The sequence below is a fragment of the Dendronephthya gigantea genome, unplaced genomic scaffold (genome assembly GCF_004324835.1).
Source record: "Dendronephthya gigantea isolate DGI-Jeju-01 unplaced genomic scaffold, DenGig_1.0 000192F, whole genome shotgun sequence".
NCBI classification, from domain to species: domain Eukaryota; kingdom Metazoa; phylum Cnidaria; class Anthozoa; order Malacalcyonacea; family Nephtheidae; genus Dendronephthya; species Dendronephthya gigantea.
Window position 1 is genome coordinate 81,811 of NW_021163202.1, and position 12,267 is coordinate 94,077.

The 12,267-nt window shown below is 35.2% G+C and overlaps 1 protein-coding gene across 1 annotated transcript in view; it reads right to left on the minus strand.

Annotated features, from left to right (window-relative positions):
- LOC114538959 (sushi domain-containing protein 2-like) overlaps positions 1-12,267 on the minus strand; it is a 75,463-nt gene that overhangs the window by 5,887 nt on the left and 57,309 nt on the right. The window contains exons 9-10 of the mRNA XM_028559798.1: positions 3,282-3,548; positions 1,613-1,759 (exon numbers count right to left, since the gene is read on the minus strand). Coding sequence (XP_028415599.1) covers positions 1,613-1,759; positions 3,282-3,548 — 414 coding nt within the window. The remainder of the gene's footprint in view (positions 1-1,612; positions 1,760-3,281; positions 3,549-12,267) is intronic.

The window sequence follows — 12,267 nt, forward strand, 5'->3', positions numbered from 1 at the left end:
GTTAAAATCTCCTGCAACAATAAGTCCACAGTTGGGAAACATTGATTCCGCTACAGAAAGACTCTGAAAGAGGTGGTTTGTAATAAGTTGGGAATCAGCTCCCGGTGGATGGTACACCACAGCAACAATTAAACATGATAAGCCCCGAGGTAATCGTTTTGGGTTAAGCTTTAGCCAAAGAATTTCATGATCTTGACAGCAGTTCAGATTCTCAAGTAATTCGTACATGAAATCATCCCTAAGATATATGCAAACTCCTCCATGTTGTTTAGTTAGTCTATCTTTCCAGAAAATAATATAGCTATCAATATGTACGATAGAGTCACTAATTCTGTCGTTAAGCCACGTCTCCGTAATGAGACCAATGTCAATGCTTTTTCGTAACAGAAACTCTTGTATTTCTACCAATTTGGGTACTAGGGACATCGTGTTTGAAAGCATTATTCGAGGAACAAATAATGCAGCAAAATTGAACGGGCAATATTTACACTAGCTTTATGATTATTTTTGTATTGAATGATGGAAACATTAGCTATAATATACTCGGTAAAATATAATAGGACTGATTTGAGTTTTGTGTCATTTCATAATATAAGTTTAGGTCAGGTTAACTCAGGAAATTGTGTACTTGGTTTGAAATAGCGAGGGGTTGCTGCATGCATGTATTTCTAATAGTCCTATTATATTTTACCGAGTATATTATAGCTAATGTTTCCATCATTCAATACAAAAATAATCATAAAGCTAGTGTAAACATTGCCCGTTCAATTTTGCTGCATTATACCATGCCAGCAGTTAAGTAACGGTTTAAAATGGAAGTTTCAAACAATTAAAACTGTACAAAATCTTCACAGACAAAGAAAAAACTTCAAATGTTATTTTATTCTGTATTTTGCAGTCGACGCCGGCGGCTAAAAGTGTTATACTTTATAAATATAGTGTGTATTTTTGATGCCAAGATTTAAATTACATTTTCAAAAACACTTTTTGAAGTTGAAGCAAAGGTGTAATAGCCTTTCACAGGTTTATGCGTTTGCAAAAAAGCTGAAAATTTAACAAATAAACGGCATACAAAGCTGAAAAGTATACAAATACGGCTCATCCTTATCGCGAAACAAATACGAAATAAACAAAGTAAACACGTACCCTTTGTCTTTGAAAACATTTATAAGTTTGTAGATTATGAATTATTCCTCTTACACGGCTTTGTCTTGACCGTATCCACGTTCATCTTTGCTAACTGTCATGCTTCATATAATATTATCTTGTTTCTTCTCGTTTTACTTTCTTTGCACAAAGTTTATGAAACGCTTTTACAAATATGTTTACGAAATGACAGTTGAAATGACAATAAATTGCTGACGTTCTCATTGAAATACATGCAAACTTTATGTTTTAGCCAATCAGAACGTTCGTTGATTACCAGACGTTACTTGCGCATGCGCATAACTTACAAAACCACCCAACGTCGACCGTCCGTGACAAAGAATTTGGACAACTTTGGATTCGCCTATGTTCTACCGGGTTCCGGGTGAAATTCCTAATCTCCCAGCGGAATTAGTACCCTCGCAGGCGCTCCGCGCCCGCTCGGGGATTAATAGAAGAAACCTACCACATGTTTCATTGTTAAGAAAGCCAGGTTTGATGCGACCTTCACAATCTGTGCACGATGAGTTGTCTCCTCCACAATCACCACAAAGATCTACTTTTTTTCCACTGTTCTCGACTCCATCACAACCAAAGAAAATACGCTTGGCAACTGCAAAACATATAACTATAAGTCTTTTCATTTATTACCTTGTGCTACATGACACCGTAATATCGTGTTATTATAATAGTGCTAAATATAATTATTATATATTCGATGAACTTTAGTAAACTTAGATTTACGTGCATGAGTAAGCAAATAGTTATTTTCAGAACAGGCTTCTTTCATGCATAAATAGCTATCACAACCTTATCCCACAAACGCCTGACACAGTCGACGTCTCGACCACAAACCACGATAGCGTGTGCTACAACGCACTGTATTGCGTAGGGGAAATGACTAGTAGTTTTGTAGTTTCTTCTCCGGATCCTAGCAAGCTTATAAAAGTCTTAAAACAACCAGACAACTCAACTATATTCATACGGCATTAGCCTGAAAACATCATGATGAAACGACATACTGGAGATAGAAAAGAAGGCTAAATCGACACCTAACGATACTGATTTAAGCTGACAACTTCAACATGGATTTCCAACTATAGAGATATAATGCACTGTTTCAGTCAACCTATCTAACCATGTTTCTCAGACCAGATAAGTTATTATTAAGAAATAGGATAATGTTGGTCTACGTTGTTAAGTTTAAATTGCCATAATTCACTCAAAGTGTAGAAATGCTCAACACAGTTCTTAATTTTTGTTCGTTCTCATCGGGAAACGTAACACCTAGGAAATTTGATATGGGGTGGGGGTTTGGGGATAGAGATCCTACATGCAACCGCTCAATTAATAATCGCCAAAGTAATTAAATGCTAACAATACATGCAACCATGCCAATACGTCGATTTTCTATGCTTTACAATTGTGAAATTATTAGTAACCATTTTTGTTACAAATGGGCAAAATTTGAGCATTTATAAAACTTGGCAGTGAAAAATAAAACGAGTGCATATACGGTAATGATGCAATGATTATTATCATTTAAATAATAATATTTATCAGATAATAATTATGATGACCGATATGAAGCACCAAAAGTTATGCAGGCATGCATGAAGAAACGTGCATGATGGGGCGGCAAATAAATTTTCAGAAAAAAAAGTAAAGTAATTATAAATACAATTAAAAAGTATAAAATTTTGAGTTTCAAAGACTAAAAAATTTATTCTTGCAGCCGTTTGAAGAATACGAGAGACTATTTTCCTAATATAGATCTTCGCCAGCCTCATTTATAGGGCGATGAAAGAACAATCACCACATGCCGGGAAGGGCCGATATTGACGCTAATCAAATCTTTTTGAAATATACAGTATATACTCTCAAGCTCATGCTCAAAAATTGCTCAAGTTATAAACAATTCTACTTTTTAAAAATTGGCAAGTACGAAACGTTATGTTTAATACGCCACATGGACGCTTTTAACACTTAAACTTTGAAGACTTTTCACTAGTTTAAATCTCTAGAAAGTAGAATTTCTTAGCTGTAAAGTTGCAAGAAAAATTGTACTGTTTATAGCAGGCATGAAAAAAGGAATATTAGCGGCAGACTAGTTAATAGTTTATTATTTTCCTCACCAAGTTTTGACGCATTTGTTCTTTTCTGTATTTCATTAAAGGATTGCAACGTCGCCTCACCAATATCTGTTTTACCTGTTACAGCAATATCGAACAAACATTCCTCATTCCCCCCACATATACTCCTTGCTTCTTTTGCCAAAGTAGAACTGGAAAACAGCGAGTTTGTTTCGTCAAGAAAGACCGGAATGAAGTTGAGATTTGAAAAACTGTCATAACTTTTTCCAACATGGTACGTAAAAAGAGTCTTGTTTCTGTCCACAATCCCTGTATAAATTGAAGAGATATTGACATGTCTCTATACTTCTTTGGATGTCATTTAGAATAACTTTTATAGGTACAATGAATGTTTCCTTAGGGAAATTAACTTAATATTATGTGGCATTGACCTTGACGACCGCTGACCTTAATGTGATTAAATTATTCCAAGAGTTGCAACTTGTACGTTTTCAGAAAAGTGGATGGATGGTGACATTACTACACATTGATGATATGTTTATCCCCAAGCCGGTGCGGAGCACCGCGCGAGGGTACTAATTCCGCTCGGATATTTACACCCACGAAATGCGAATGCGAAATCAAAGTCGTCCGCCATTATGCAATGGACCTCACGCCATGGACGGTCTTCTACGTTATGCGCGTGCGCCAGTGTGAACTACTAAGCTCTTGATTGGTCGAGACAAAAATTTGTATTTTCAAACGTCAATGAATAACTGCATGTCATTTAGCAAAATTTTGATGAAATTTATAAATTTATACTTTTATAGATAGGGAATATATGTATTTTTACTAAATTAGAGGGAAACTCGAATGAGGTCAGGACTCTTCACGGTTTAACAAATAACAAGACCAAATTTTCGACCGAATTCACCGCCTGTATAATGAAGTCGGAAGATTTTACACTTGATAATATTTCATCCGGCACAGCTTTAAAAAGTAATTCTTTTGTGGCAAACACAACTTTAATATTCTCAAATGTATTTCACTATAAATCTGAATGTGTTCTGTGATTAACGACATTATGATTTTATCTATAAACTCCGTTTTCCTAATGACAAAAAGAAAACAAAATGAAAACATTCCCGTACAAAAACCAGTCAAAGTGCTGTATGAGACGTCTGATGTTATATTTCATGGTATTTAATAATTAAAATAATTTATTATAACACTCACTATAGATGAGTAACTTAACTTCCAGAAAAAGGCAAAAATCTTGTCGTATTTTTGCCATTTTTTCACAAAAATATGAGGGTAAACTTTGATTGTTTAAAAATATACGGCCGTTGCGAGTTGCTATGACTACGTTTCCACGTGCAGAAAAATATTTCCATACTTTTCTCAATTTCTATTTCTCAAATACCCTGTACCCTCCAAAACCCCCAAACCACATAAAATTTCTAACAATCATTAACTAATTTTGTTTAACCGAGGCGAGGGGTTGCTGCATGCATGTATTTCTAGTAGATATATGATGACACATTGATGATACAGTGATGGAGAAGAAGAAGTTTGTGTAAATAAAGACGTTAGGATGTGGCTAAGAGCGAGAATTCATTACAATTACGTATCCATATACTAGGTAGGTATACCTGAAAACTGCCACTTAAGAATTGATAACTTACATTTCTGGCCAAATTCATAGTGAATTGTTCGATAACTTGAATTTGTTTCAATAAAACTGCCATCAGGCAATAAAAATTCCTGATCTTTGTCATCGTTCCAAAATCCAAGAAGACCAGCAGTTTTTTCTAAACATAAATTGTGTAGAAAAGGGTAGATGTAAAAGAAATTTTAGGAAACGGAGTGTTATAGAGAAAACGGGACTCTAATGGTTTAGGTATACATGCAGTGGGAGTTATTAAATTAAGCCACATATGGCATTAATTTTTAGCAATTTGATTCTGGTAAAGCCATATCATCTGCTTTTACGCTAAAAGAGACTGTGTGTTTCGAACCAGGAGACTAAGTTGCGCCGACAACTTGTATATGCCCCCACATTACCACATTTTTCAGACGAAGGCATTGGGATTAATTGCGTAATATTTTTTGGTCTTCTATCTTTACATTATGCGAGGGAAATGGACCCGAAATTTAGTCACTATATCTCGGGAACGTTTTACTTTTAAATGTAAACATCCCCATCCCTAACACAAATCCATACAATTTACTATAACTAAACTAATTATTACCTTTGAATCTTAATGGTACTGAAATTTGATAGCTAAGAAAATCCTCGACTGATGTGACCACAATAGCCACTCCTGATGTGAAGTATGTGAGAAATTTTGACTGATTTTGTTTAACAATAAAGACTCCAGTAAAGTCTAGTCTTGTTTGTTCGTCAAATTCGACACGTTCACCATTGACTAACACGTCTATACTGCGCCGGTTGTTAAACTCGAACTAAAATGAAAAATTGCCAGTCAAAATATTTTCTCGAAAAAGTCATTTTTAAAAATATTGAGTTTTCAAATATACTGTTCAGTTCTAAGTTGAAAAATTAATTTTTTTTAAATTTAATTTATTATTTTTTTTTATTTCCCCTATGTACAGTTTCATCTATACCTGTTAATAAGTTTTCTATAGTAACTTGGGCTAGAGACGTACTAGAAACCTTGACAGGCTTTTCAATTTAGGCCCCTAGTTAAAGTTCAATTATATTAATCATATATGTACAATCAAATCAGCAAAATCAGCAAAATAATTTTTAGAGTACTACTGTTTACAGAAAGAAGAAAGATAAAGTAAAAAGTAATTATAATACCAATAGAAGATAGAATACCACAATACATTTATGCTACGAGTTCCTAGATAAGATACATAAAAAGTAGAATATTTTCAGAACCATAATGATTATGCTGTATTTAGCAAAAAATGTTTTTTAATATGTCTCTTAAAAACGCTATGAGAGTTTATGTCTTTAATTTTTAATTCTAGTGAATTCCACACATCAGCTCCATTATTTGAGAGAGTATGTTTTACATAATTTGTTCTTTTATACCGCTTATGAATCTTTGATGAGTTTCTCGTATTATGTTCATGAATTTGAATTTTATAACAACCAATTTAATAAACCGGCGAAGAAGCATCAAATCGTGTTTCGATCTAATTTTGACATTAGTGTGCACAAACCTGCACCGTATCACTTGTTGCTCCCTTGATGACAAATGCTGTGAGGGCTGTTGCTTTTGTTGTTCGTCCGTGGTCATCAAGTATGGGTACCATTCTTCCTTGAAACTCGAGATCCAAGCCATTGTTGACTTTGAGAAGGACGTATTCCCCATAACCGTTGAAAGTGTAGAACGTTCCGTCAAATGTGGATAAATGAGGATCACCTCTTGTGCCAGCTAAATATTTGCAAAAAAATTCCCAAAATTGTCAGTCCGATTTTTTTTTTGTCACCGCAATTTATCACAGGCAAGATATTTAAATTTGAACTTGTGTTTCGTGCACTGTGGACTATTTAGCAAAAGGAAGAAATCTTGCTTTGGCTTCCAGAATTTTTATGATTATTATGGATCGATGTCACGCAGTTTTTCTAATATTTTTCTTAAATTATATTACTTATAATTAATGTAAAACACACTAATTGTGTAAAAAAATAAAAATATACTTATACCCGTTGGTTGAGGTATAAATCTTGAACCATCATCGGAAGGTCTTGCGTCATAATATTTACCACAGTTGTCGAAAAAAGAACTTTTACAGCATGCAAACCAAGGTAGAACATCTCGTCCGAAGTGGCCCAATATACTCTTTTCTGGAGATACAATATCAAATGTACCACCACCAGGAGGTCCAACCAACAGTGAATCATCTTTATAACAACATTGTTGACCTGAACCTGATGCACTAGAAGAAAAATTAATGTTATAATATATGAAAACATGAATAACTAACAAACACTATAGTGTAGTTTAATAATATTTCAAACTAATTTCGGTAAGCATTAAATAAATCAATTTTGAGAAACAATGGACGGCCACGCAAGATAATTAATTCCGCTAGGATAATGAAAACTGCACCCGAGTATTGGTACAGAACATAGCGGAGACATTGATTCATTCAAATCCGAGTCACTCAAATTCTTTTTTGTGGACGATGGCTGGTCGACGTTTGAGCGTTTCGTCAGCTTTGTGCATGGGCAACAAAATATAAACGAGCAAAGACTCTAATAAAAAACGTTCGGGATTGAATTTAACTGAATTAGGAATTATACTGTCATTTGACAAGATGAAGATAACAGATAACTGTATATCATATAAAGGAAATTTAATTGCACTTCAGGACCAAGAGGTGTGGAGGAACAATTCATAATCTGTAAGCTTATTAGTGTTTTAAAAAGGCATGCAGGTTTAAACTTTGTTCATTGCGTATTTGCTTCCAGGTAAGGATACAGTTATTCTTATCATTTTTGGTAGGTATGTTGATTTTAAATAATATTGACTTGCCAGCCCATTTTTTACTTGTTTTTAATTCTTACTTAATACTTAAATCGAAAGAATACACTTTAGTAATAGGTGCTTTAAGAATGGTTCAATCCCAACTGTCATTTTAATAATGTTTCGCTTATCGTATTGTGCATCAATACTCATTTGTTTGAAAAAACAAGATGCTACCAGCTACCATGTTTCAACCTCCACCGTACCTAGCCTCCCTTGATCGGAAACAAGATGTACTTCCAGGATGAAAAAATGATCTGAGGTAACCTGCTCCATCAGGTTCAAATCGATCGTCAACTAATATCTGCTGATGCCGCGGAGGACATGGAGTTAACTCATCTACAAATAATAGTAATATAAGTATACGATGAGATAATACCACGATCTCATGATTAGTTGATTAGTCTACAATGATTTCGTAATTAGTTGATTAGTGGGTAATGAGGCAATAGTTGCAGCTCAGGCAGTGAATATGGCTTTTCAAAAAATTTTGGTTTCGGTTACATATTGGTTTGCCTGCAAGTTGACTGGAAATGATTGATTAAAATCTAAATTCTCGAAAAGGGTATTTTCTTGAAAGATTCTTGAAAGGATATATCATAGCATAGCATTGTGTTATTTAAAAACATTATTTGATCCGAACATTGTGATTATAATCATTGGTTTATTTTGAGGTACTTCGGAAGTTGAGTTCTTATCCTTTATTTCTTTTCTTAATAATTTTAATCTACTCTAAATCGGTCGCTTTTTGCGAATTTTCTGCCGCTGGTACTGGTGACAGTTTGCGAGTGCAGACACACCCCGATTTTGTCACTGAAGCTATTTCTGAAATACCTAAAAAAGGTTGCATTGTTGAGCACGCTTCCACCCGTTTTGTTTTAATCCGAGCGAAAGAAACTCCGATTAGTCATTGACCTCGGCCATGTTAACAAGTATCTTGTCATATTACTTTGGGTGAATCAGCTTGAATGAAAGAGATTCTTTCATTTACGCCGGAGGGATGGAGAGTGCCAAGACTGTGGATGACTCGTATTTCTTCTCGTTTTCGGCTATCGTTAGTACCAAAAATGGGGCAGAGGGCTCTAATTTTCATGTCCGTGACACAATGATTACCAGAGGTAAAGTGTCTGGCAACAGGCTTGATGTTATCGTGGTCGTTAACCGATCTACGGTGTTCACCAAGCTTTACCCTTAGATATCGTCCAGTTTCACCGATATATAGTAAACCACATGAGGCAAGTGAAATGCTCCCTAATGAAAAAGTGTGAATCGGGAGCCGAAATAACATTGTCAGAATCGGTAGATGAACATGTTGTACATTGGCCAATGGCGCAGAGGAACGTGCCATTTAGGTCGGAGCAGTTCTCTTCTATTCTATTACCCATTTGTATTCTCCCCTATTTATTTTGATACTAATTCTCCAGACGAAGCCCTTCAGGTTGAAACGTGGAGAAGTGTTTTATACCACATTTGATGCTAAGTTATATCAAATATATATTTTTCATACCTTGCAATCTTCTATTTTTGTCACTGTTTTGAAATGCATGCCAAGTTCTGCAGTATAGACTTCACTAGCCGCCTTTAAAATAAATTTCCGAACAAAAGGGAAACTAAAGATTCGTTTAACAAACTTAAAAGTTTTGCCAATAAATCTTTTCTTTCTGACTGACGATGGTTTTATGCTGACGATTGCAATCTCGGATCCCGCATCTGAATCTCTTCGTTTTCTTCTGCCTCTGTAGATTTGTGAAGATTGGTGAAATTAATATATGCGATAGTGTGAACTCCGGGGTGTATTTTCTATTTAAGTTTGAAGTGATATATTGCAACTAATTATAATCGTGTTTACGTGTTAATATAAATTACATTCAGTGTACGAAAATAACTTGATTTGGCCTACCTTGCAAGACTTTTCTCGCTAAAATCAAACTTGTAGCTGCCAGAGTTTGGAACTTTCTTAAAGGTTTTCAAGCTCCGTTGGTGAAGACGGAAGTCAAAAGAGTCAAAATGGGATATTTCAATATCAATGTGGGTCGCGTTGATGGCATTTTGATCCCAAGTCAAAACTGTTTTTGTTGAGTTTACCCAATGCTTCATTTCAAGCCCTTCGATATCTGGAGGATTTCGTCCGATCGGAACTGATAAAGAGACATACAATTAATGTTGCTTGTAGGTTAATGAAATTAAGTGTTTTACTGATATTCGGATTTTAAATAAGAGGAGATATCTTTTTATGTCGCGTAATATATGCTCAAAACCTCAGTTATATCTTCATGCAAGTATGCAACAGCACTAAAATTTTCATCATTGAAAATGTTTTGCAAACCTGAAAAGAATCCACAAAGTATGTTTTGTGTATAATCTCAAAATATTGTGTAAATGAAAGATTCCTCGGGATACGCCGAGAAGAAAATGACCTTGAATCGAAGCTTCTTTTGTTTTTATTTCAGTTATAATGACGTTGATATTATAACATTGTTGATAGCCGCATTATATTTTGTAATAACTCTTTGTTTGGTGTTTTGCATTCACCAAATACAGTTTAAAACTTAGTTCACAACATAATCTAAAGAATAAAGGTAAAATAAATTAATTTTGAGCGGTACGCCGAAAATATATTAGGTTTTGAGTGTTTTTCCGTCAAAATACGCGACATAATAAAAAATCTCCTCGTAAAAAAATTGCGGTAAAAATATTAATTTGTTATTTGAACTTTCTTTGAATGATATGAAGATGGTTAGATAGATTGTTACCTAAGATGTTCAAATATCATAGATATACCTAAAGCCCGCCGCCCTCAAAGGCAATCAGCAGAGCTAACGACCTCGCGAGGCAGTTACCTCGGCCTGAAAACTTCCACACACTTGAGAAGATTACATCTCGGTGTGAATTGGTCGCAAAAACTATCCACACACGAGAGCAACATGCCTCTCGAGGTCTTTAGCCCAACTAATAGCTCTTTTCTGCGCCCAGCTTAAGACAGTACCACGAATGACTAAAGATTACATTGTGAAGTTATTCAGTACGACCTACAATGTGTTGCAAAAACGATTAATATTCTAGATTGTAACCTTACTTGATCTGAAAATGCCAGTGTAATTGTATGTGGTGCCACCGTCCAAAGATAATTCGACCGGGATAAGTCCAGTAACATTCAACGGAGGTGTAACGCAATATGCTTGTTCTGGACTGATAAGCTCTGCAGCTGACTCCAAATTTTTGTTAAACCGACACACGATGTCATTAGAGGAATTGTAACACGGCCCCCCAATGTACACAACAGTCCCTCCTAATTCAATTCCTGACCTTGGTGAAAGTACGAGATCTACCAAAAGACATTATCTCAATGATAATAGTTGAAAACAACGCTAACTTTGCCTGAAGAATAATATTCATCAAACAATTTGCAATGTCGTGGCTAACGTGATATTGCTCTTCCTACGCTTATAGAGTGCATTAGACTCAGGTGTTTATATGAAATGAACATTGTGATCATGGTGATCACGGTGGAAATCGAACCCGCGACCTTTGGTTTGCTTGCCCAATGCTCTTCCAACTAAGCTACTAGGTCAAGACCGTTCGAGTAATTGATACAGAAGGAACTATGCTGGGTTACGAAATATCAATTATTCGAATCGTCTTAACCTAGCAGCTTTTTTGGACTAAGAGCAATGGACTAGAAAATCAAAATTTCCGGGTACGATTACCACCGTCGTCAGGCTAATTCTTCAGCTTATCCGTTTAATGACTCAGAGCAGCATTAGCATAATGTTCATTAATTTGTCGAGTAATATTTTAATTAAGAGCCACATTGCTATTCAAAAATATATGTTATAGCTAGAAATCATATTTTTTATACACATAATAAAATGATACATTACCGCCTCCTGACGCACAACCACTATTTTTAACTGTTTCTCCATCAATTTGAAAGATCCACATCCCAGGAATTTGAAAGTTTGATGTTGATGTGATATTGATAATGGCAGGAGTGCGTGAGTTTGGAATATTAAAATATCGAAATCCATCCCCCGCATTAAAACCAGCCTAAATATTGCATTGAGAAAAGCAGTTCACACGGCTGCATACTGGTTAACCTTGGTACAGGTATGAAAATGCATGAAAAAAACAATGCGGGAAACGTATTCGTGATCAGCACGCATGTTACGTCCGTTATTTCTGGGGGTGCAGGCCAGGGACCACTAATACTAAATGGAACGATAACTTCAAGACAAAAGGAAATGATAACTTATTAAAATCATAATCGCTATTTAAAATGCCTATGCCATGTTGGGTAATTGGGTAAATAGATAGTTTAATAATTTTAAGGACATTTGCAATTATTTTCATCAAGTCAAAACTTTTATTTCTATTGTCCTTGAGGACCTCAAAGTCAGTTATTTTTTAGCGCTCGACTGTGAGAATGAAAAAACTGGTAACTAATAATGTGACGTCAAGTCGGAATGTTTGCTAAAAACAGAATATCGGTCTTGACTCCTGGCTAAAGTTAGACACAATAAGTATACGCCTGCAAACGTAACAAA